The 27111-nt window shown below is 37.1% G+C and overlaps 1 protein-coding gene across 1 annotated transcript in view; it reads right to left on the bottom strand.

Moving 5' to 3' along the window:
• TDRD1 (tudor domain containing 1) overlaps nt 1–27111 on the bottom strand; it is a 51178-nt gene that overhangs the window by 11344 nt on the left and 12723 nt on the right. The window contains exons 4-20 of the mRNA XM_035724136.1: nt 24889–25216; nt 22551–22609; nt 16078–16222; nt 14506–14611; nt 13744–13807; nt 12738–12842; nt 12336–12518; nt 11697–11840; nt 10975–11146; nt 9821–9907; nt 7943–8110; nt 7712–7819; nt 6680–6850; nt 4667–4909; nt 4142–4279; nt 1905–2015; nt 960–1130 (exon numbers count right to left, since the gene is read on the bottom strand). Of these exons, the coding sequence (XP_035580029.1) occupies nt 960–1130; nt 1905–2015; nt 4142–4279; nt 4667–4909; nt 6680–6850; nt 7712–7819; nt 7943–8110; nt 9821–9907; nt 10975–11146; nt 11697–11840; nt 12336–12518; nt 12738–12842; nt 13744–13807; nt 14506–14611; nt 16078–16222; nt 22551–22609; nt 24889–25216 (2503 nt within the window). The remainder of the gene's footprint in view (nt 1–959; nt 1131–1904; nt 2016–4141; nt 4280–4666; nt 4910–6679; nt 6851–7711; nt 7820–7942; nt 8111–9820; nt 9908–10974; nt 11147–11696; nt 11841–12335; nt 12519–12737; nt 12843–13743; nt 13808–14505; nt 14612–16077; nt 16223–22550; nt 22610–24888; nt 25217–27111) is intronic.

Genomic DNA, 27111 nt, shown 5'->3' with positions numbered 1-27111 from the left:
CTGCCACACATGAGCACTATTAACATTTTGGTATCCAACCTCCCATAATATTCATGTGCATATGGAAAGACCCACACGCACATACGAGTTTCTTTCATAAAGAAACCTTTCAATAATAATAGCTCTTATGGATATATGCCAGGTAGTGTTAAGTGCTTTATATTTTTCATCTCTTTTATTCTTAATGACTCTTTGAGGAAGATACTATTATTTTCCAGATGAAGAATCAGAAGCACAAGAGAGTTTGAATCATTTGCCTAAGATTCTCACAGTAGGTAGCAGAGTTGGTTCCAGAACCTATCCTTGTAATCACAATGCCGTCCTGTATCTCTTTTACAATATGCATGTTTTATGTACCTCATAAACAATTCTTCATACTAATAACCCATGGTTAACATCACTTTAAAACTGTGTGGTAGGAGGAAACACTTAAATCGAACTTTGCATGTCAGAAAAATTCTGTTACTAAGAATTCACTTAATCCTCACAACAACCACCTGAAATAGGTACTACTACTGTCAATTATATGGATCATCATTTAACCAATCCTCTGTAATTGGCTATTTAGGTGGTTTTGCTATTATTAACAGCAGTATAATGAATTTCCTTGTAGGTAAACTGAAATTCCAAGATCATTTCTTTAGGATAAATTATTACAAGTAAAAATGCTGAGATAAAAGGTAGGAATATTTGAAGCTCTTAAGATATCCTGCAAAATGCCTTCAAGAGAACACATTGGTTTTCACTCCCATCTCCAGCACAGAAAAGCAGCTGCTTTCCTACTTTAACATCAACACTGAACATTTCGGCCCGTACCTTCAAAAGTACATTTCTAAATTGTATAATATGAAGCAGGATCTTCTAGGTCACATGTTAAAATTATAGATGTTAATATTTAAAAGTAAGTATACCCTAAGTATTAGAAGATAGTTGAGAAAGTTTCTTATTCTGCACCGTACCTACTAACCAGCACCGTATTCCTTGAAATGGAAGTTTTAAAAATTTGGATGGGATCATTTGGAGTTCATCTGCAGTAACTTCTTCCATATTCCCATAATCCACAAAATGGACTTTAAAGTTTCCATCTGGTAAGATTTCCTTGACTAAAGCACGATACCAATTACCATCACCTATAATTAACACAAAGTTTGTAAAACATGGAACATTATTTCCCCTCTATTAACATTTGAAGTCTTCATCTTCAAAAAAAAAAAAAAATCCTTGTCTAAAGTAACTAAATAAATTTGCTCTCTTTCTCCAGATGATGCCTTTAATTTTTCATTCAGAAATCCTCAGAATTCTCAAAATCCATTTTTTAGAATACATCCAAAATTTTTATAGCACCACGTTTTGACATCAGATGTAAATTAAAGATTCCATTCATCACGTATCCAATAAACAGAATGTGAAAGTGAAGGGAAGACTTCATAAGCTTGAACATATCTGTCGATCTGGAAATCTTACGATACTCTCATAACTAAGGACAAATTGTTTTACTTGCTATTAGTAAAATAATGTAAAGAGCAAATAGAAAAACACATACAATGAAATTAAGGTGTTTCATAAAATATACTTTCAAACTAAACATGCACAGGGTGACCAGAAAAAACCATAAACCTGCAGTGAATAGGTTTCCCAGTATCTAATTTACTTTAATATCAGAAATTCTGGAAAGAAAAGCATTTAACAAATTTTAACAAAGTTGAGGTAAGAAAGTTTCATTTGGAGGTTCCTTGCTACGAAGAGAAGAGAAAACATGATACTTTAAGCATTCATTTAGTCTTGATTGTGAGAAGTATTTACTTAAACATCAGGAAGAAAATACACATTAAAAAATAAGGGCTGAATGTCAGGAAACAAAAGTCTCTATCAATGAAGTCATGATTCTATCAACTGCAACTTACCTACAAAAGAAGCACAACATGGTCGTCCTATTTCTGCCTTAAAATCACTGGGCACCTTCTGCTGGCAATATTCTGCTAATGACTTGTTCACATCATTGAGTTTCTTTAAAGCTGAAAACAGAATACACATACAGCATTCAATATTTAAAATGCATGCAGAATACAAATCTTCCTCTAAAGCCGGGAAATGTTCTGATCATACAATCTCAGGTACATTCCCAAGCAACTATAAAGTACACACCATATGCTTTTCTCTTTTCCTTATTAAAAAGTTAATTGGGAAAATAAGTCGTTATTAGTCAATGCTCTTAGTAACCCCCTACTATGGCACTGTCATCAGCATACCAGAGCATGAGCTTTGCACAGGTCTAAGGAAACTGTGTGGAAGCCTGTACAGAAACTGACATACAAGCTGTCCAGAAGGAAGACACATAAGCACTAACAGGATGCACAGATGTCTGCTAAGGAAGTGCAGAGAGTAGAGCTGTGTGTACTACAGTTTTTACAGAGAAAGAGTACAGACAAGGAGAGGGTACTCCAGAAGGAATAAAGAGCTCTGAGGCAAAGTACAGAATTAAGCAGCCAAAACTTATTTGGCAGGAGCAGTCTGGCAAAGCAGGGAAGGTAAACCACTGAAGAACACAACAACCATGTGCTGGTAAAGAAACAAACCATGGAGAGCTTTAAAATGCTGAGGGGTGCCTGGCTGGCTCAGTAAAGTGTCCAACTCTTGATTTTGGCTCAGGTCATGATCTCAGGGTCCTGAGATGGAGCCCCACATCTGGCTCCCCGTTCAGCAGGCAGTCTGCTTCTCTCCCTCTTCTCCTCCTTCTGCCCCCCACCCCCTGTATGCTCTCTTTCTCAAAATAAAAATAAATCTTTAAAAAAAAGAAGAAAAGACCATGTGAACTTAGACATAGTGGATAAGACATAGTGGAAAATAAACGTAAAGTGCAAAAATCGTTTATAATATTTTACCATTTATGCCTACACAAACAGGGATACATACATACAAGCATACACATAGAAAAGATATTTATTATTTATTCTGAAAAGATTTAGAAAATTGAGAAAGGGACTGGGAAACTTCCCACTATACATTCTTTTTAACTTTTGGATTTTGTACATATGCTTGTATAATCACCTATGAAAATAAAAACTGACCTTAAAAATTTTTAATTTTATGCGATATGAAATAGTGGTCAATCTACTAGATGATTCTGAAAGGAGGGATGACAAATCTCACAAACTGGGAGCCAGACAGTGACTCAGGCACCTAGTTTAATGTCCTTATTTGATAGAGAAGAAAACCAAGATTTAGAAATACTAAAATTAAGGATGCTCACCAAAATAGCTCAAATGAAAAAGAAGGAAAATACAAGTGTGAGGATGTGGAGTGACTAAAAATCTCAACAGCTGTCATAATCACTTTGGAAACTTTGACATTCAGTGATCAAAGCTGAAAATATAAATACCTTTTAGGATATGGTCAGTAATTTCATTCCTGGGTATATATTCAAAAGAAACACATATCCATGTGCACCAAATTTGTATGGAAAAGTTCACACCAATATAATTTTATAGATCAGAACTAGAAATGACCCACATGTCCAACTTTATAAAGAAATAAATTTGCAGTGTCATTCACACAGTGGAACACAAGCTACTGCTACATATAAAAATGAAGAACTGATCTCACAATGTGAAAAAAAGGTGAGAAGGCACATACTATATGATCACATTTACAACAAGTTTAAAACCAGGAAAACTATGCTATTAGAAGGCAGGATAGTGTTTACTTTTTAAAGAGAGAATGGGTAATCATCAAAGGAGACAAGGAGGAAACTTCTGGCTTACTGGTAACGTTTCATTTCTTGACCTAGATGTTGGTTATTCAGTGTTTTGACTTTGTGATAATGTGTTATGCTGAACTATTTGTGTACTTACGTATATTCATATTATGCTTTAATAAAATCAAACATTTACTTTTAAAAAATGAATTTAGAACACATTCTACAAAATCAAAACTGGTTTAAATAGAGATTTTTTTTAAACTAGAAATAATGGCTTAAAATGGAATAAAAAGCAATGAAGTATAACCAAATCTTTCTTATAAGTAGAAATATTCACTTGGCCCTTCTTGGAAAGACAGTACTTTTATTATTCAATAAACTCTTCTTCAGTTATTACCACACCAATGTATCTGTAAGAAAAATAAATGAGAAGAGTCCACTCACCATCCTCTTGAAGCACATGGCAATAAAATTCTCCAGGACTGTACATCATACAGACCACAACATCTACTGTTTGGTCAACAGCAAGTTCAATCCATGTCCACTCCAATGGACTCAGTTTTGCTTCTATACCCAAGGGAACTGTGGAAAAAAAAAATGAACTTTTGCAAAATAAATGGTCAAAGTGGGGAGGGGAGGTAGGGCTGGTGAGGAATCTGCTTTTGAAGAACTGAATTTCCAGGGACTTTTAGTGACTTTACAGGAAAGTTAATTGGTATTACAATTAGCGAAAATTACCTCACTGAATTTCAAATTCACATTTCTGATTGATCCCTTCAGCTGCCAGTGACCCATAGGTTTTTTGTTTTTTTTCTTCCAGTTTTCCAACACACTCATAATGTATTTAAATGAATGCTTGATTCAAAAAGACAGAAGACATTCAACATCCATTCTTTTTCAGAGCATGAGAACCCACAAAAAGCCATCTGGATTCCAGCATGGACATTATCGAGCAGAGAGCTTACTCACCGCTGGCTTCTTTCACAACACTGGGCTTCTCAGCCAGCATCCCAGTCTCCCGGACGGCAAAGCCGGCATCTCTGAGCGCCTGAGCAATACTGAGGTGAGGCGTCACAGATTCATCTACAAGCTCCACCAGGGAGCTGTTTTCCAGCTTGTCTGCCACTTTCACTGTGATCATTTTGTTCTGCACAATGTTTTTCATCAGACAAATAGCTTCTGGAGTCCAAATTCCTAATGATGGTTTTACTCCTATCAAAGAGTTTTTAAAGGAATATTAAAATACTTCTTATAAAAGCATTTAGAAATTCAGCTTCTAATTTCCACAAAGTTAAATTTAAGGAAGCTGACAAATACCAGAACCAAAAAGTCCCACCTGAGCAGGATTTCCTAATGATTAAAATAAAGGCAAAATTACAAAGAAAAAAACCTATAGAAAACTGCTCTACTTCTATGTAAACAAACAATAATTCCATTGATATGAAATGTCCAGAAAAGAAAATCTTGAAGACAGATTAGTGATTGCCTGGGGAGCTAGGATTACTGATGGCGATAAGAAACCTCATCAGGGTGATGTCTATACAACTCAGTAAATTTACTAAGAATCACCGAACTGTATACCTAAGACTGAGAATTTTATGGTATGTAAATTATATCTCAGTAAGTTAAGAAAATCATAAACAAAAGTATCAAACAATCCAGGAAGAAATACTGGTCCCTTACAATGACATAAAAAACATCAGCGGGGGAGACTGAGTGGCTCAGTTCATTAAGCAACTGCCTTCGGCTCAGGTTGTGATCCTGGAGTTCCGGGATCGAGTCCCGCATCAGGCTCCCTGCTCAGCAGGGAGTCTGCTCCTCCCTCTGACTCCCCCCTCTCGTGCTCTATCTCATTCTCTCAAATAAATAAATAAAATCTTTAAAAAAAAAACATCAGCAGCACTTAAACTGCAAAGGCACTTGCAAATCAACAACCCAAGGTTATGCCTAGTCTTTTCATAAGAGCAAGTAACTTATGAAAAAAATGTTCAGTCTCATGGTAATAAAGTAATTGAAATGATTTAGTTTAAAACTTATCAAAACTGGCCACCATGAACTAATACAGAGGTATCTATTTGGTGTACCAAAGTGTGAAGGAATGGGCTCCCCTGCTATCTTTCTGGTAGGTGTGTAAACTAGTTCTACACTTTCTGCAGAACAATCATAACATATATCACAAACATGAAAAGAAACATACCCACAGACACCTCCATTTCACCTGAGGACTTCTGTAGTACAACTATATTTTGCAGCCTATCCTAAGGAAATGATCTTGGATAGGTTGCAAATTGTAGTTAAAAGAACACTGCTATGGGGTGCCTAGGTGGCTCAGTGGGTTAAGCAACTGCCTCCGCTCAGGTCATGATCTCAGCAGCGTCCTGAGATGGAGCCCCAGGTCAGGCTCCATGCTCAGTGGGGAGTCTGCTTCTCCCTCTGCCTCTCCCCCTGGCTTGTGTTCTGTCTGAAGTATAATCTTAAAAAAAAAAAAAAAAAAAAAAAGAACAGTGCTAGTAGCAAAAACCTGGAAATATCCTTCTGATACTCAGATACCAGTTCAATTACGGTATATGTGAATTAAGGTTAAGAGGCCAATTTATTAACATGGAAAGAAGCCCTGGCTCCTGGTGGGATAAATTTTATAAACAGTAATTTCTAAGCATATGTTCCAACATACTGTTTTTACAAGCAGGTTTTGCCCTACTTTGTGTAAAGAATTGGCTTCTATGATATTTATCAATAATACAGACTATAAATAGCAAAATTACTCAATTTTATAACCAGAGGCACATTCAATTTTATTTTATTAGAGATAGCAAAGTGGTCCTGTATATTTGAAATGTTCTATTAAGGATTATTTTTGCATTAAGAGAAATTATATCCAAACACATTCTATCTTCTGGGTAGTTTAATTAATTTCAATCCTAATGCTCTTACTTTAGGTTTTAGTATTTTAAGAATACAGTGACCACAAACATTTCATACCTGCCAGCACACACTTTATAGCTTGCATTGGCAATTCCAGCAACTTTGGAGTTATGGGACAGAGTCTTGTCAAACTAAGGATTTCAAAGTTTCCATAATCTACATATCCGACCAGTACAGACTGTTCAGAAGCATAAGCTAAAACGGAGGCACGGTACCACTGATCATCGTCTGAAAGAAGGAGAGATCCATCTCAAATGATTTTCCAGTGCAGATATACACAAAAACTTTCCCTCCCAAATTCAGAGATGCTCATCTGTAGGGTTTACTTTAATAGAATATCAGGCTTTATTGAACGTATGCTTAGTCAACATTGCTACTTCTGCTGCTCAGAAGCCTTCAACTCCTAGAATCTCCCCTTTATGCACACCTTACTAGACCACTCATGCCCTGGGCGGTCATGACTTACAACAGGCTTTGTCTCCCCCACAGACAGTTAACTCATTAGGACAGAGAATGTGTCTGGGTCTTGTGAACGAATCCACAATGATGCCTTGATCAAACAGGAACAATTTGCTAAGCGTCAAGCAGGGCTAATTTTAGAATACCTGGCAGTGCGGGTCAACCAGACCCCACCGACCAAGCAATCTGTTCACTGGAGGCCCACTTTGCATCTCCCCTTCTGTGAGGCCACTGACTTGTTTCCCTCCAGCAGGGAAGAATTGAAGCCAGTTATCACAGCTGTGCCATGACGGCTCTGTGCTTCCAGGCCCTCTTGCTATTCCCAGGAAAACTGGTGAAGACAGGATCCTGGAAGATTGCACATTCACATCCTGAGGTAAACAACATTATCTGCACCAGTCCCCAAAACTAAAGGGCTGATAAAACAACAGAAACTTCCTTTACCAACTCCTCCAGGATTCACAGGCTCTCTTCCCTTGCACACTTGGATTCAGTTTAACTGTACATATTTAAATGACTGGTGTGCTTTGTCAAACTTCAAATGCAGCCATCCAGTGCAAACTGAAGATTGTTTCATTTATTTTTACTTCATTGTAAGTAAAAAAAAATTCAGTAATACTCTTCCCTCACCTGAGAATTGCGCACAACAGATATCACCAATTGTTGGATAAAAATCTGAGCGTGGAGGCACTTGACCACAGTACTCGCTAAGGGATGCCTGAAGTTCAGCGAGCTTATCTGTAGATACAGATCACATCTTAAACACAAATACAAATCTGCACATCATCTTCTTTTTCACATGTTGAGTCTCTTGAAGTACATAGGTTATCCTGACAGCACAAATCAAGAAAATTTACTTACGTCCGCTTTGCAGCTGTTGACAAAAGAAGTCTTCTGGAGTCTGAATGTGGGCAACCACACCACAAAACTCATCGCCTACATTCAAAGTTAACACTTTCGGGATTAAATCACTTCTATCCACAACAACTTTGTTTTCAGCTGTCATTTTTCCAACATCCTCAAGATCATCTTAAGAGAAAAACCAAGGCATTTTGTTTCATTAATCTACTTTTGCAGCTTTTCAGGCCCAATCATGTTCCTTCAACACCTCTAGGCCTTAACGCATGTTATTCTTCCTTCCCAGAACACACTCCCAATCCCCCAGCAACCTGGTTATTTCTTGCTCAGTGTAGTGTCACCTTGAAAAGACTTCTCTCCTAACCCAGGTTAGGTGCTGTCCAGGTGCTCCCAAGGCAGTTTGCGTGCACTTCCTTTCTCATCTCTTCTCTATGTGTCTGCACTGACCACAGAATACCCTCCATGAAGGCACCTCCACAGTCCCCCTCAGTGAAGCAAATACTGCCCAGGAGATTTTTGTTCCTTCCACTGGATACCTCTGCAACACTTGCTATTATTACTGATAACTTCCTCCTGGAAGCATTCACCCCCCTGTTGCTCTGGCAACTTTGTCCCTATTCTTTTTTTTTTTTTTTAAAGACTCACACTTCCCAATTTTAAAGATTTTTTTATTTATTTGAGAGAGAGAGAATGAGAGAGAGAGAGAGAGAGAGCGCACATGAGAGGGGGGAGGGTCAGAGGGAGAAGCAGACTCCCCGCCGCGTGAGCAGGGAGCCCGATGCAGGACTCGATCCCGGGACTCCAGGATCATGACCTGAGCCGAAGGCAGTCGCCCAACCGACTGAGCCACCCAGGCGCCCCTTGTCCCTATTCTCTATCCACCTCTCCCATCATGGCTTCTCACTCGATATTGTAGGCCCCAGGTTTATCTCCCCTTTTTTTTCCCCTGACTCAACACTCTCCCTAAGACACCACCGGCAGTTATGGTTTCAACCATGACTCCTATTAGACCAGTAAGTGTTTGGTTTTCTCCTCTAGATGGCAAAGAACTACTAAAAACTTTTTGGCAGAGTTGTCATACCAAAATTCGTGTTTTGGAGATATCGTGTATGCAGTACTATAAGAAAACAGCAGACAAAAGGTAAAGTCAGAGAAGGTTGTTGCAATAATCCACAACTGGTAAGGATTCCTGAACTAGAAAACAGTAAGGAAAAAAAGGATTTTAAAAAAGAAAAAAGACATACAAAGGATATTCAGGAAGAAGAATCAATGAAGACTTGGCAACCAATCAGACAAGGCAAAGGACAGGAGGTAAAGATAAGGTAGATTTAAAGATGAGTCAACCTTGTTTATATGGAAGGATGTACCTTATCACAGCACTATTAGCCTGGCAATCACCTCTGGATGAATGAGCAAGAGACAATGAAGTATGTCTGCATCCAAAGTAACCGGTAAAGGAACAAGGGAAAGAAGAAAACACGGCAACAAACAACACATAAAACTAGGCAATGAGACAATAAAATGCTGGTAGCAAAACTTCTTGCTTCTCTTGTTATACTACATGGAAAAACCACAGAGAGGGAAAATTTAAGAAAATGTTAGCTAAAAACCCTTCAACTCAAAGTGTCATGATATTTAGTACTTTAGAGATTTCTGATGATCATCATGTCAGGGGTTAATATGGAAGACAGGCAGGGAAGACTAAGATTAGACAATGTACTACTACATGAAAAAGTATCTTTCTTACATAAAGTTTAAAGAATGGCTATCATTTCCATTAACTGCAACACTGTGACAGCTCTGCCTTTGTATGTTTAGTAGAGAAGATATTCTTCAGTACCTAGAATCACTATACTCTTCAGTATTAATCTGTATACTCACTTGGATCTGCACTTTGCTTCTTAGAATTTTGTCCCTTGGGTTTCAAGCCATATCCCATTTCTATGAGCACATCATCTAAGAGTTTTCCTAAAAATGATTAAGAAAATGTATCCCCATTGAGATATTATACCAAGTATTAGAAGAAAGGCATAAACATGAAACAAATGAATCACAACCATGTGTTCTAGAGATTATAGTTATTAATACACTGGCCTATTTCTTACCAGCTCAGTTTGTGTGTGCAAAATACAGTTTACTGATGCTCAGCCTTAAAAATTGAGACAAAATTCCCATTGTCATGTGGCAGAAAATTTTATAAAAATATTTCACCTCAAAATTCTGGATAAATTACAGGTTTAGTTGCCACCTCACTGGCATGCTTAGTATGGCCACCATTTATGAGAAAAAAAAATTTAGTGTTAAGCTAAGACTACTTTTTCTCAGACATAAAGTATGGCTGAAACAAGGGGTAGCCAACATGACATAAACTTCAAATTCCTTGAAATACCATCCAGAAGCCTGAGTCATAATACGAAACATACACAGGAAAGAAAGAAGATAGATTTTATATTTAATTTCACAAAAGATTTAACTGAATTTTCTACCAAGTCACCAACAGACACCGGGGTCTCTAAAAGTAGAAGAGTGATACCTTGGAAACTGAGATGCAATTATAAGCACACGGTCAGAAGTCACTTTTCAAACACAAAGAAAGGTTTCCACCTCCACACTTCAATACTAGTCACTTACAGTCTCAATACTAACCAAACGCAGTTCTGTGAAGATTCTTCAAGGAAAAAGCACTGGTGGTGAAAGCATGGACAATTTCATAAGGACATTCTTGAATTTTTCTCCATAAATGAGTAGAAATCAGGAATGGTGATCATAATGGCCATATCAAAAGGCTAACACAGTCATCCCCACAGTAAGTCTGCATCTAGCCTTTGAAGCCAGCAGCTCCATGACCCTATGCTGGGTCTCTGAAAGACTGCCGACTGCAAGAGCAGGGTTAAAGCCGTACTTTCATCACACCCTGAAGGACTTCCAAGTGGAGCTTACTTGGCCTCATTTCATGTTTCTATTTCTTCTCTGCATAACAGGTGAAGACTAAACAACATATTAAGTGCTCCATCTAAGAAAATTTTAGATCTTACCTGAACCTGGCAGCATAACATCCACAGCAAAGGTAACCACTTCTTCTTCTAAGATGTCGACAATCTTTAGAGAGCAGTACTGCTCCATTAACAGTGATTTAATAGTTTTGACACATTCATTGCTCCAATTCCCCTTTGCTGGGATAACATTGGCCACAAAGCACTTTATGGCCTGAAAGATTTTACGTGAGTTACTAAAAACTTAGTATTTGAAAATGATTTTTTCTAATAACATGAAGATTTTTTAAACATAATATATTTGACACTGAAAATTTATCAGAAATCTTCAAGAACTAAGCAAATAAACAATTTTATGTGTAATTATTTGTCTCTTGTGCTACGCTATCCACAGTGCTTTTCCTTTTGGGACTTGAAGCTTAAGAAATTCATGAAAGAATAATTATCCCTCAAATACATATAAATTCAGGTTGCTTCCAGACAACGTAACATAAAAATGATTGTTTTAAAAGAACAGATGGATAAGAAGTCCCTAAAAAATGTAAGTTTCTCATCTAAGGAAGTATTAACTAAATAAGTCTTCTTAAATGCGTCCAAGAAAGCCAATGAGTATTTATCTACATTTAGTAAAAGATGAAAAATATACCAATAGGTACTTTTTTATAATAACCATCACAGAATAGAGCAAATATTGTGACCATCAAAACATTAAAAACAGCTCTCTGGGGACCCTATTAGGAATTTAGAAAGTAAAAAAGACTCACACATGGAGGAAATAAGTCAGTGTTTCTATTTAGTTGGTGAATTCTGTTTACTGGAATTATTTCTTCATTTCCATAATCAATATATAAGACTTGTGCCTTCTTCTGCAGCGTATCAATATCTTGTATTATTACTCTGTTCCAGGTCTGAAAGTGGAATATAATGGTGCTTTGCTTCAAAACCATATTTCACAATTTTAGGCTTAAAAACTCTTAGCCAATCTACAGAACATGCAAAGGAAAGGCTATAGCTCTGTTCTGAGGCACTCAATTAACAAGTTAATCTTCTAAGAATCTGGCTAAGAAATCCCTAAACTTGTCTATTTAGGAGACTTTAATGTGCACAATTATTCCCGGGTTAGTCTAGCCCAGGAGACACTATGATACACTAATGCCCCAGCTACAGAAATAAACACAAGCTGCAGGACTCGCCATCGTCTGTAACTGGCAGAAGAGGAGCCCATAAACAGAGCTGGAGGGGGTCACCCAACAGACCTACAATACTGACAGGACCAGAAATGGGAATGTGACCACAGCCTCTGGTTAAGCCAGCAAATGCATTATTAAAAGCTCTGGTGTTGAGTTATAGGACCAAAGTAAGTTAAAACATCATAGTAAATAATTCATTTCATCCGCAGTTACCTGATCAACAGTGTACTTGGCAACACAAACTTCCCCCTTAACAGGAATGTAATCCTCCTCCTGAGCTGTATTCGCATAGGTTTCCTTTAAACTCGCAGGGAGCTGGTTCATGTATTCTAAAACTTCTGAAGAATATAACTGCACATAAAAGTCACTTGGGTGTTTGAATTCAGTAACTGTACCCTTTCAAGAGACAAAAGGTGCAATAATTCACTGAGAATACAAGCAAATGTGAATTTCTTAAAGCTTTCTAACAAGATTGAAAAAAGTTATAAGATAGTTTTTGCAATCAATTTCATCAGTTACATTTTGAAGTTATAAGCTCAAAGTAAAAACAGAAAACAAGGAATAAAAGTCTATAGTCCTTTGGATCTCTGTCTATAGAAATTAAACAACAAATACCTTTATTTCCATGGTTTTCCTGAGTTGTAGACTTCTCAAATCAGAAAACATTATTTTATCAGCACAAATGGCTATTTCTTTAGTAACTCCAAGAGGATAGTCACCCTGGGTTTCAAAAAAAAAACAAAATGCATGAGTGAGGTACTTACATAAGCGCATGTTTCAGTGGTACTGTGGCCACCATTTGCTGGAATTAAGGCCAAAATAGCCCCCGAGGCTTGAATAAGAGAGCAGAGAAACAGTGTATACCTTCAAGAACCAATAAAACCCACTGTCCATAGGCAGTGTACACAGCCGTGGGAGCACTCAAGAATCAGACCATAATGGTGATAATGTTGAGTTTATAAAATAAAAAGGGGGGTTTAGTGTTTTAAGTTTGCACTTGTTAACATTTTAAAAGAATGAATATTTAAGGAAGTCAGATTTTTTTAAGTAGAAGCTAGGACCAGCTACAGAAGCCTAAAAATTATAGACGAGCTGAGTACTACTGATATTTTTCAGATTATGAATGATTTAGCCCACATAGTTATCTAAATGGAAGGGGGGATTTACAGAAAAAAAATGCTCCTTCGATATGAGGGCAGTACACAAAGCCAGAGAACATGTGCATGCAGGGACCACAGAGAGGAGCTCTCTCAGGAATCCAATGATTTTACACCGAGACACAGGCATCTCATCGCAAGTCCTTCTGGGAAGTGCTGGGCACACACAATGCTCAAAAATCCCTAATAGTCACCCAATTGATCATTAAGGTGTACAGATTTATTCAACAGGAAACTTTTGTTTTTAAATAAATACTGGTGCAGGGGCGCCTGGCTGGCTCAGTCAGAGGAGACTGCAACTCGATCTGGGATCTCGTGAGTTTGAGCCCCATGTTGGGGGTTGGTGATCACTTGAATAATCATTGGTGAAATGGAGAAGCTGTAAGTATTTTATTTAGCTTAAGTCCTCTTAATTCAATAAAAGGAAACCATTCAAAATTCTAAAGGCAAAAAGTACATCATACCTCATTTTTCACTTGCATGTTCTTTGTTTCAAAAGGTGATTTACTATCTTCACATTTGTGGAAACTGAAATAAAGCAGCTGATTATAATACTTATAAGTACAGAGCCAATTAAGAGTAGGGGCCACAATGACTGAGACTCAATCATCAAAATCCAGAAGAAGAAAAACAGCTTCCTTCAGAGTATCACAGTAGTAACAAAGCAAAATAGTCCAGGGCTGGCTATGCAACAGTCTACCCTGTGTGCGGGCTTGCCTCTTCCAAAGCCACCTAATTAAAGGGACATACACAGCCACAATCTCCAAGCCCCAGCTTTCTTATCTACAAAATGGAGATAATCCCTACGTGACCTCAACGGTTTTGAGGATCAAATGAACTTATAGATGTGAAACTGCTTTGTAAACTGGTATATGTCATGCCAGTACGATTTTCGTATTTTAAAATCATAATTCATGAGGCACTGTGACAGTTCTACCTTATCAAAATTCAGGAAAGAACACATGATTAAAAGGCATCCTAAAGCTCTAATTATTACAAACACAAACTTAAAAGTTCTAACTCTGAGTATGTACTAATAAAATTATATTCATGAAAACTCAGTCCTAAATTTGTAAGCTCTTCATTTCAGATTTGCATCCTTTATGTTACACCTCAGTAAATAAAATAACTTCTGCATAGTTATGGCCTGCTTACCTCATTTGATTTTTACCCCATCAAAAAAAAATCCTTTTAAATATTCTCTAATAAATAAAAATTATACTTACTTTTGTTGAACAGGTTTGCACACGATGCTGTGTGCTGACCAGTCCCTTCTCTGGCATGCTATGGAGCAATAGTATGTCTGCTTGCACTGTGAACACCTCAGCGATCCTACAGAACACAGCCCGTAACATCACCAGTGTTTTACTCCAAGTATTTGTTGCTGAGAGCAAGACATTTTCAAAGACCAGACATATCAATCACCATTCTATTAATCACGTCAAGATTACTTGAAGAGGATTATGCTGTTTATGATTAGGCGTTAAGATTAAATTCTTAAAGCTCTCTCAAATTGCAAATAGGAATGCAAAGGTGAAAATGAAAAGGAGGACAGACTGAAAACCTAACTATCTTAAAGGAGAACCCAGAACACATTATAAAAGGAACAATCAAAGGAAATAGAAATTGTGTGGTAGTGAAAACAGACTTGTGCAAGCAGACTCTGACATGGCTTATTACCTCATGCCACTAAAAAAAATATATAAAACAAAAAACCAATGAAGGGAATCACACCCAGAAAAACCCAGGTGGTTTTTTAAATAAAGTATTAAAAAATCCTATGAATATACAGGCAGAAAAAAAACACATAAAAAAACAACAACAAAAAACAAGGCTGGGCTCGAATGCTTCTACTCAAAAAAAGAAAAAAAAAAGCTAAATATTCAAATAGCCAGTAAGCACATGAAATACTGCTCAAGATCATTCACTGATCATGAGGGAAATGCAAGTTAAAACCACAATGAGATACCAGTACACACCCATGAGAAGGGCTAAAGTTGAAAAGACCAACAGCACCAAATGACAGAGATGCGGAGCACGCAGAACTCATTATCATTGGGAATGTAAAATGGGACAACTACTTAGGAAAATGGCTTGGCTGTTACCTACCCTTTGATTCATCAATTATACTCGTGGTATGTTCCCAAGAGAAATGAAAACCTATATCCACACAAGGACTTGTACAAAAATGTGGAGAGAGCTCTATTCATAATAGCCAAAAGTTAACACAAACTTAAAGGAAGCAAAAATGTTCAATAACAAAACAGATACACTGTGATATAATCATACAAATACTACTCAGCAACAAAAAATAGCGTACGTAGAACATGTACTAATAGCAAAAATACTATTCTAAAAGAAAAAAAAAGCTTTACACATAAGAATACTATAAGACACCATTTATATGAAGTTCTAAAAGTGGCAAAATTAATTTATGGTTAAAAAAAAACCCCACTGCAGTTGCCTCTAGCATCTAGAGAAACTAGAAGGGGCTAGGAGGGAACTTTCTAAGAAGATGGAAATATTCTGTATCTTGATAGGCGTGTGAGTTTGTGCATGCCAATGCATGTAAATTTTATCACAAACAAAACTACAGGAAATAATTGAGTGAGGAAGCAGCAAGAGTGGAAAGGTATGGATGGATGAACAAGAACTGTAGGATGCTGGTAGCTGCTGAAGCAGAGAGATAGGTATAGAGCACAGATACACTATTCTGTTCATACTTAATATTTTTGAACTTTCCATAATAAAAATATTTTCAAATGTGTGAAAAAGACATGTTAGGGAAATATGCTTACCAAACAGGCCACAGCGATGGCAAGTTGTTGACCGAAAAGGAGGTCCTAAGGAGTTGAAGAGTGCTGAATTATTTATGGACAAGGAATTCTCAACCAACCTGTGTATTTTTTTTGACTTTGCAGGAGGCATGTTATTGCTAGGCTCCTATTAAGAAAAGAGAAGAGCAATATTAAAACTTGGTAGTAATTTTTTTGAAATACCGTATTTGGGATTTCCTCTTCTGGACAGATAAAAGAGATGTACCTTTCCCTATTCCTCCCATTACATGCTACTAAAAAACCCTGGACTTACATATAAACAAACATAAGCTGATTTTGACAAGAAGGCAGCAGATAGGCTAGGAAACCTGGGACCCAGAGAAGAACAAGACAATGAGTTTCTTGATTTTTCTTTTTGCTTCATATATCCCAGACACGGTGCTGGAGAAGCCAGCAACCCAAAATGCCAAACAGTACAGACAATAAAGTCCCCAACAGAAAGTCTACTCTCCTTAGCCAAAAGACCAGGAAACGGGCAGCCCAGCAATACAGAAAACCAGTAACTGTTCTACCCTAGACAAACACCACAGAAAACACTATGGCCCTGTTCTAGAGCAGGGAGCTGGCACTTCATCTCTGGGAGTCTCCCCATAAAGACCATGTGGGGAACCTGGACTTCCACCCAGCAGGTACAAGTGTCCCCTCTACCTCAACACCATCATTGGGGTGGTGGAAGAGGAGACCCAGTGGACAATGAGAACTTTTCACCACCATTCAAAAGTAATGAGTGTCTCAACTCTCCCCCTCTAATTCTCCTCCCTGGCCCACCTACCCTCTTCCCACTCCATCCCACTTCCGTATCAGTAAAGAGGCACTCATAACTCCCAGTCAGGGAGGAGGTATCACATGAGGCCTACCTGGAAGCTGGAACTCCCACCCTCACCCCAAAGCAAGGGAGAGCACCATCTTGAGTGCCAACTGAGGCTGAGTGGGGCACCTGGACATCTACTCCCACCTGGCAGCACCCACCTTCCTCTGGTATAGGGTCAGAGGAAGCTAGCTAAAACAAAGTTTAAATAAGATACCCCAAATGTGCCAGTTTCAATAGAAAATAACTTGTCTTACTATGAAAAAGGAAAATCACAATTGAATGAAAAAAAAAATACCAACATCAAGACAACAGAAAAGTTTGACAAACATTTTAAAGCAGCCATCAATACTTCAATAAGCAATTATGAGCACGCTTGAAACAAATGAAGAGAGTCTCAGCAAAGAAATAGAAGATATAAAGAAGAACCAAATGGAAGTTTTACAACTGGAAAGTAAAATAACAACAAAAAAAACACAATGAGGGACGCCATGGCAGAATGAGAGAATAGAGGTAAGGATCAGTAAACTTGAAGACCGAACAATAGAAACTGCCAAGTCTAACAAGAGAGAAAAAACAAAGTGGAGAAAAGACTAAATTAACAGAGCCTCAGAGACCTATGGGACTGCAACAAAATATTTAACATTCATGTCTTTGGAGTCCCAGGAGAGGAAAAAGGCAGGGTGAAGTAGTTCTCAAAAAATGCCCCATACTTACAAAATTTGGCAAAAGATATAAATCTACAAATTCAAGCTGAGCAAGTCCCAGACCAAATTAAAGAAATCCATACCAAGATGCATGTAGTCAAACTTCTTCAAGCTAAAGACAAAAAAGATTAAAAGCAGAGAAAGGGAAAGGACATCTTACTTACATGGGAAAAAGTAATTCAGAAGAGAATAGATTTCTCAACAGATACCACAGAGAGCGGAAGGAAGTAATACATTTTTTCAAGTGCTGAAAGAAAAGAACTGTTAGCTTAGAAACTTATCCAGGGAAAGTATCCTGCAGGAATAAAGAAGAAATCAAGACATTCCTGAATGAAAGAAAACTAAGAATTTGTCACCAGCAGACCTAACCAAAAAGAATGGCTAAAGGACGTTCTCTAAACATAAAGGAAATAAAGGAATGTTGGAACAAAAGGGAAGGAAGAACATATTAAGCAAAAATACAATAAGCATTATAGACTTAATAGAAAAAAAATGAAGTAAAATGAAACTGAAGAGAAATAGACAATATATAATTATAGTTAGAGACCTTAATATCCCTGTCTCAACAATTAATAGAACTACATAGAAAATCAGTAAGAATACAGAAGAACTCGAGATCACCATCAACTAACGGATTCTGTTAGACATTTATAGATCATTCTACCCAACCACAGAATGGACATTCTTTTCAAGTGCTAACAGAACGTATACTAAGACCACACAATGGGCCATAAAGCAAAGCTCAACAAATTTAAATCACACAGGATGTTTTTCAACCACAGTGGTCTCAAACTAGAAACAACAGTAATTAACAAATAATCTTCAAATATTTGAAAACGATATACTTCTAAACAACTCAGGAGTCAAAGAGGAGGTCTCAAAGGAAATTAAAAAATGTTGAACTCATAGAAAATGAAAACATAACAAATCAAAATTTTTAAGACACAGTTAAAGGACGGCCAAGAGGTAAATTTATAGCACTAAGTTCACACATTAGAAAAGAGGGAAAGTCTCAAATCAGTAATCTAAATTCCCATCTTAAGAACTTAAAAAATAAGAAAAAAACATGCCCAAAGCAAACAGAAGCAAGGAAACAAAGATAAAAGCAGAAATCAATGAAATTAAAAATAAAAACTTGGAGAAAAAAAAAATCAACGAAAGAAAGACCTGGTTCTTTGATAAGACCAAAAAAGGGGCACCTGGGTGGCTCAGTAGGTTAAGCATTGGACTTCAGCTCAGGTCGTGCTTTCAGGGTCCTGAGATCAAGCCCCAGGTCAGGCTCCCCACTCAGCAGGGAGAGAGCTTCTCCTTCTACCTCCCCCCACCCACCCAGCTCCTACACATACTCTTTCTCTCAAATAAATAAAATTAAAAAAACATCAATAAAACTGATCTAGCAAGACTGTTTGAAAAATAAACAAGATAAATTACCAATATCAGGAAAGAAACAATGTATACCTTACTACAGACCCTGAAGACATAAAAATAATGGAATACTTTGAATAACTCTACACATTCAGATTTCATGATGTAGCCAAAATGGACCAATTCCTCAAACACCACAAATTATCACAATATGAAAAAGATAATGTGAATAGTCCTATAAATATTAAAGAAATTGAATAATCTTAAAACACCAAAAAAATAAATCTTCACACTTATATGGTTTTCACTGGAAAACAATACCAAATGTCTAGAGAATTAACACCAATCCTATACAACTTCTCTTTCAGAAAAGTAATATTACCTTGGTTCCCCAACCACACAAAGATAGTAAGAGAGAGAAAATTATAAACTGCTTATAAAAACAGATGTAAAACTCCTACTCAAAATGATACCAAATATAATTCAGCAATATACAAAATTAACTATACACCATGCCAAAGTGGAGTTTATTCCAGGGATGCAAGACTGGTTAAATATTTTAAAACATCAACAAAGGGGCACCTGGGTGGTTCAGTCAGTTATTCAGCTCAGGTCATGATCTCGGGGTCCTGGGATCGACCCCCACATCAGGTTCCCTGCTCAGTGGGGAATCTGCTTCTCCCTCTGCCTCTCCCCCCAACCCCCGCTTGTGCTCTCTCTTGTGCTCTAATAAATAAAATCTTTAAAAAATTTAAAAATTTAAAAATCAGTGTAATCCACCATATTAACAGGTTAAAAGATCAGGTATCAATGGATGAAGGAAAAGCATTTAGAAAAGCTCAACACCTAGTCACGATCAAAACTATCAAAAAAATAGGAACAGAAAATTTCAACAAGTTGATAAGGATCATCTACAAAAATCCCATAGCTAACAGTACACTTAATAGTGAAAAGACTCAATGCTTTCCACTGAGTTTGGAAATAAAGCAAGATATCCACTGTCACCATTCTTTTCTTTTTTTTAAAGATTTTATTTATTTATTTGAGAGAGAGAATGAGAGATAGAGAGCACGAGAGGGAAGAGGGTCAGAGGGAGAAGCAGACTCCCCGCCGAGCAGGGAGCCCGATGTGGGACTCGATCCCGGGACTCCAGGATCATGACCTGAGCCGAAGGCAGTCGCTTAACCAACTGAGCCACCTAGGTGCCCCACTGTCACCATTCTTACTCAACATAGTGCTAGAAGTTCCAGCCAGTGCAATAGGCAAAAAAAAAAAAAGGACATATAAAGTATACTGAAAAAAAAATAAAACTTCCTATTTGCAGAAGATACAATTGTCTATGTAGAAAATCCCAAGGAATCTACAAAAAAATTCTCAAAATAAGTGACTTCAGCAAAGTCACAGGGTACAAGAGAAACATGCAAAACCATATTTATATATATTAACAACGAACCTGAGGATATGTGGAAATAGAAACTATAACAGCATTTACAATCACTAAAAAAAAAAAAAACCTATGTGTAAATAACTGCATAGAACATATAAGCTGAAAACTACAAAGTGAAAGAAATCAAAGAAGATTTAAATAAACGGAGAGATTACATTCATGGACTGCAAGATTCAACAAAGCAAAGATACTGATAATCCTCAATCCTTATACAAGTTTAAATCAATTACTATTGGGACGCCTGGGTGGCTCAGTCGTTTAAGTGTCTGCCTTTGGCTCAGCTCAGGTCATGATCCTGGGATTGAGTCCTGCCTGCACTGGGCTCCTTGTTAGGCAAGAAACCTGCTTTTCCCTCTGCCTGCCTCTTCCCCTGCTTGTGCGTGTGCGCGCTTTCTCTCCCCCTCTCTCCGACAAATAAAATCTTCAAAAAAAAAAAAAAAACCAATCAATTACTAACAAAATCTCAGCAAGCCTTTTGCAGATATGGACAAGATTATTCTAAGATGTATACTGGATGGCATGGGAAATATACTAGCTAAAACAATTTTGAAAAAAAAAAAAAGTGAGAGAAATCACTGTACCCAACTTCAAGACTTACTACATAGCACCAGTACTGTGTGATACTGGTGGAGGGATATATAGACAGGTCCATGGAAAATAGAATAAATACGCCTAATTTTTGACAAAAGTGCAAAAGCAATTCAGTGGAGGAAATATAACATTTTTAACAAATGGTGGAGAAATTGGAGAAAAACAAAACAAAACAAACCAAATTAACTCAAAATGAACCACAAATCTAAATATAAAACTATAAAACTTTTTGGAAAAAAAGCCCCAAATTTTCTGCATCTGAAGTAGCAAAGAATTTCTAGACCTGACACCAAAAGCAAAATCCATAAAAGGAAAAGTGATCAGGACATCATTAAAATTAAAAACTTGTGGTCTGCTAAACACTCTGGTTAAGAGATTGAAAAGACAAGCTACAGACTGGGAGAAATCATTTGTGAATCACATATTTGACAAAAGATTAGAATTTAGAACATATAAAGAACTTTCAAAACTGAGTAAAAAAAAAAAATCCAAATTAGAAAATGGACAAAATACATGAGTAAACATCTCATCAAAAATGAAACAAATGACAAATATGCACATGAGATGTTCATCACTAGCCATTAGGGCAACAAAAATGAAAACCACTACAAAATATCACCACACGTCTATGAGATTGGGAACAATACAAACTCCACCAGCACCACATGCTGGTGTGATGCTGCAGATATTCTTAGTGGGAACACGGAATGGTACAGCTCTGCTGGAAAATGCTTTAGTAGCTTCATAAAAAACTAAATATGCAATACTGCATGACCCAGAAATTGCACTCCTGGGCATTTAACCCAGAGCAGAAACAAAAACAAAAACTTATGTTCACATCAACCTTGCACATGAAGGTTTATAAGAGTTTTAACTGTAATAACCCAAAACTGGAAACCGTGCAGGGGCACTTCAATATGTGAATGTCAAACCACGGACTACTTTTCAGCAATAAAAATAGAACTACTGATACAACAACCCTAGATGAATCTCCAGGGAATTATGAGTAAATATATCCAATCCCAAAAAGTTACATACTGTAGGATTCCATTTATATAACATCCTTGAAATGACAAAACTTTGGATGTAGATTAGATTCGTAGCCTCCATGGTTTAAGGAGGTGATAGGGGCAAGAGGGAAATGGATATGACCATCAAAAAACATGTAAGGGAAAGATGGAAATGTTCTGTATCTTGACAGTATCACTCTCAACATCCTGGTTGTCATATACTAAATTCTGCAGCACATCACGCAGGGAGAAACCAAAACGGCTACACAGGATCTGTATTATTTCTGCATGTCAATTGCAGGGCTGCACTTACAATGGCATAGCATACTACAATTACCTAAAAAGAACTGATTTTTTTTTTTAAAGATACTAGGATAAAGAAAAGGAAGCTTGACCTTCAGTAATATCTGAAAATTGAGTAATTCTTCATTAACACAATACAAAATATGTTTGGAATCTTTTACACCCAAACAAAAACACAAAACAGAAAAAAAACAAAACCTTACACTATTTACTTCTTTGGGTGGTGAACTGTTTCCAACATTTAATGGTGACATTGAGTTTCCTGGAGAGAGAAAACATAAAAGTCAAATATTACTTTATTCCTGAAAATGTACAATATAATATTCAAATAATAAAGCTATACCATAATGGTCTTAAACCTACACTATAAATAAGCAATAACCTACTTTTTCTAATGAAAAATAAGGATTTGTTTGAAACTTAATTACTATTCCTCTTATAATGAATTTATCTCCATTCACTGAGGCAGCAATTCTCAGATTTTTTTGAACCTGGACTCATTTACACACTTAGAAATTATTGAGAATCTCAAAGAGATTTTGTTTATATGGCCTATGTCTGTCAATATTTACCAATATTAGAAATTAAGGGGCACCTGGCTGGCTCAGTCAGTAGAGCATGTGATTCTTGATCTCGGGGTCATGAGTTCAAGCCCCACACTGAGCATGGAGATTACTTAAAAAATGTAGGGGCACCTGGTGGCTCAGTTGGTTAAGCATCCGACTCTTGATTTTGGCTCAGGTCATGATCTCAGGGTCCTGGGATAGAGCCTGCGTGGGACTCTGTGCTGGATATGGAGCCTGCTTAAAATTCTCTCTCCCCCTCTCCCTCTGCCCCTCCTCCCCGTAAAAAACTGTTAAAAAGAAATTAAAATTAGAAATTTTAAACTTTTATTTAAAAATAAATGCACTACGTTAACATGATTTTTGTTTTTAAAGCAACTACATTTTCCAAAGCAAAAAAAAAAAAAAATTGTGAGAAGAGTAGCACTGTTTTACATTTTTGTAATGTTTGGTTTAACTCATGGTAGTTGGATTCACATATCTGCTTTTGCAGCCAATCCCCTTGTGTTGCTTTCATTGAAGCATATGAAGAAAATCTGGCCTCTCACAGATATGTGGTTGCAAAAAGTAGTATTTAACAGCCTTCTCAGATAATTATGGGTATTTTCCTTTAACATCATGCCAAAACTCAGGTCGTAGTTTGAGGGGTAGTTGCAATGTGGAATCTAAAACTTTTTCATAATGTGACATTGGAATCCATTGATTTATCTTGCACTTTGAGTAGATTTTTACCCATGCATGACTGTGCAACATCATGCATTGGTCATTTGGATAAGACTGAAAAACTCTGAGTTATGCAGATCTTCCAAATGTGGACAGATTTCATTACACAGTATTTTAAAAATCATGTGTGTTAGTATCACCACGCATCTCACTGGAAAAGTCTAGGTATTGAGAAGCTGTCACACAGAGTGGCAGATATGGGTTTCCTGAAATTCTCATTTTTGCTCAAAAGCTTAAATTTTATCATTAGCAACAAAATACTGTCAGGTGTTTTCCTTGAAGTGACAGGCTCACTTTGTTCATTTTTGAGAAAATGAATGCTAGATACCTAAATCTGAGTAACGAGAATTTGTTGTTCTTTTCAAGTAAAAATGATGTTCCAAGAAAAAATTTCCATACATACAGCTTACAACTCAATCACACACACACTTTTCATACTTCCCTATGAAGCAGAAGTTAGGGGTAATTCCTATTTTCTTACACAAAATACTAAAAATATCTGTACACAGGTGTCAAGATTTAGTAGTAATTCTTAGTGCTTTGTCAAGGACAGCCCTCACTCAGTAAGGTTCTGGCTTTGTCTTAACCACAAGTTCACAGCAATGAAAAAACCCAACGACCACTAGCCCAGGCAGGTAGGAGCTAACGAGGCATTATTGGTTTACTCACCTTTGCTTTTGCACCATCAGTGTAAAGTCAGCACAACAAAAAAGGCAATGATATTTTAGTATTATCGGGAAAATAGTTTTGACCTCTTGGGAAACCCCAGAGGCCCAAAGGCCATGCACCAGAACTACATCACCATAACATTAAAACATCATATCTGATATACACTCACTAGGCCTCCCCTCCTCCCCATTCAAAACCAGGTTTTTGGAATTAGGACTAAAGGAACATTTTTAAAAATCTAATGAAACAATTTAATATCTTATTATATCTTTGTAAGCATACAATTTGCATGGTATTTTTTAATATGCCAATCTTTAAAAAGGCAGAGATGTCCTTTCTACATTCCTAGTACAGGTCTCCCATTGTGGGAGGAAAAGCTCATTTGTAGACCTTCTCTCCTCTAGAATCTTTTTTGTGATGAAGCTATTTGGCACCTGGCTTTTGCTTCTAAATCTTTAAATGCAAATATTATAAGGTAGCTATTTAGTTGTTCTGTTAATAGTACATGGGTGTGTGATTACATACCTGTGATAAGCCAAAGAAACCACCAGAATCAAGAAGTAGTAAGCCTGTAGTTTTCACTCACCTGTTGACGTCTTCCTGTCTCCTTTGGATCCAACCACCTCTCCATTGATGCTGTTAGGGTTTGAAGATACTGAATTGTCTTCCTGACTAGCCAAATACTGTTTGGTTTGCTCACACAGCAAAAAATTGTTCTTTTTATTTCCATTCTCTGGGCTTTTCAACCGGAAATTAGGGTGGTTAGCATGTGCTCCAGGATTTCTTAAAGAATCACGTAGTGGAAGCTTGTTTTCATTTTTTTCAAAATTAAATGGCTCTGTCATTTTACAAGTAGATGCCTCCAAATTATTTCTTGACATCATATGATGTGGCAATTTAACATTCACAGAAGTCTATGGGAAGAAGTGTATTTAAAAGGCAATTTTTAATTACAAAAGTAGAAGCATTGCAGCTCCAGATGATTTCTTTTTATGTAACAAGTAATGCTCATGAATAATTCCAAAGCAGAGGTAACCGTGATATCACAGCCTGGCCTAAAGGCACAAGAAACAGAAAGATTCTCTATCCGTAAGTACAAACTCCCAAGTTTCACACAATTCAACCACAGACAAAAGGCTAACTCAAGAGACATCAAAAGAGTAATCTCAGAATGCGACACCATTTTTTACTTTACAAGGCTTTTGAAACAACAGGAATAAAAAAAGGACTTTCATGTTTTAAAAAGAAATATTTCCAACCCAGAGCATGCAACTTAATGGTGAAATACAATAGAGGGTATTGTCTTAATCAGGTCATCACCTACCTTTCTAGCCCTCAGAATCCCTCTACCTGCTCCTACTTTAGACACTAGGCTCTTGAATATGCTGAACCCAGCTCGCAATGTCCTCTCTTCCTCCTCATTGGCCTCGCAAAGTCCTTCCCTCCCAGTCATACTTAATGGTTTGCCTCAGTTGACCTCTGTTTGCTCTGTTTTTCCCAAGTCCTCTGCTTTGATAATCTCCAGCTGAGCTTCCATAAATTGTAACTTGTACCTACTGCTTTTAAGGACTTAACTGCATACACTCTTCTCTCAAAATAAGGTACATGTATTGTTACAAAGTGCCTCTCAGAAACCTCTATCCAGACTTTATGCTAGCTTGTTGTTTTGCTATTACTCTTAAAGAATACTAAGTGTCCTGCCCAAGGGAAGTAATAAAAGTGGACAACTTTTCTTTCTGAGGTTGTGACCTACATCTTTGTCTGCTGACCACAGGTAAAACTGCCTATGGTCCCAAAACTGCTCAAGGGGGAAAAAAAAAGCCACAGAATGCTAAACTGGTATGGGTAGTATCTAAATATTGTTTAACATTGTTTTAAAGGGAAGATAAAGAAATAGCAGAAACATCCTCCCTCCTGGTGTCCTAAAAGTTCCATATCATTTTTTGCTTTAAATTAGGCCTACCCTAATCCATGACAATACAGAAAAGATACTGAAATAAAAAAAAAAAAGAAGGAAATACACAGGCACACTCGAAGAGGGAAACTCTATGGGCCAGATCCTGGGAAGATCCCTAATTGGAAGGCTGCAGATGGGCAGTTATGATGGGAGATCCTGCAGCTGCCAGGGAAAGCACACGTGTGGCAGTAAGCAACACCCCCCCGCCCCAAACACACAAGGATCAGATCCAGTGAGGAGAATGTTGGGTGCAGTAAGAGACAAATACTATGAAGTTACAAAAGGAAAATAAATAACTTCCAGGGAAAACTGGGTGGGCTTAGGAATACTGAGTAACTCCAATGTATAAGAAATATAAAGAATGCACATTAAAATATTAGGGTAACTATCAGAAGAACAAAAACTGCATAATTTTAAAATTACAGAAGAAAAAATCTCAGTCTAACAGGAAAAAAAAAGATTCGAGCACGGTCAATGGAAAACATCAAATAAGATGACAGAACGAAACCTAAGTAATCCAATTATCAATGATTTAGTCTCAAAAGAGAAAAAAGGGAGAAAAACATCCAGGTAGGTGTTATGCACAAGAGGCACACATTAAACAAAATTATATGGCAAGTCTGGAAATAATAGAACTAAAAGATGTGCTATGCAAATAACCAAAAAAAAAAAAGATGGAACACAAATATTAATAGCCGATAAAAGAGAACTCAATTTTTTATGTGGATGAAAAACACTGGAGGAGAGCGATCAGCCAAAAATCAGTGAACCACAATGTCCCTAGATCCATAAAACAAACACTGATTAAAGGAGGAGAAATTGAGGCCACAATAAGGCCACATCTGCCTTACA

This window comes from Zalophus californianus, chromosome 15 (assembly GCF_009762305.2).
Source record: "Zalophus californianus isolate mZalCal1 chromosome 15, mZalCal1.pri.v2, whole genome shotgun sequence".
In the NCBI taxonomy this organism is placed as follows: Eukaryota; Metazoa; Chordata; class Mammalia; order Carnivora; family Otariidae; genus Zalophus; species Zalophus californianus.
This window is presented reverse-complemented; position numbering and strand designations above follow the sequence as displayed.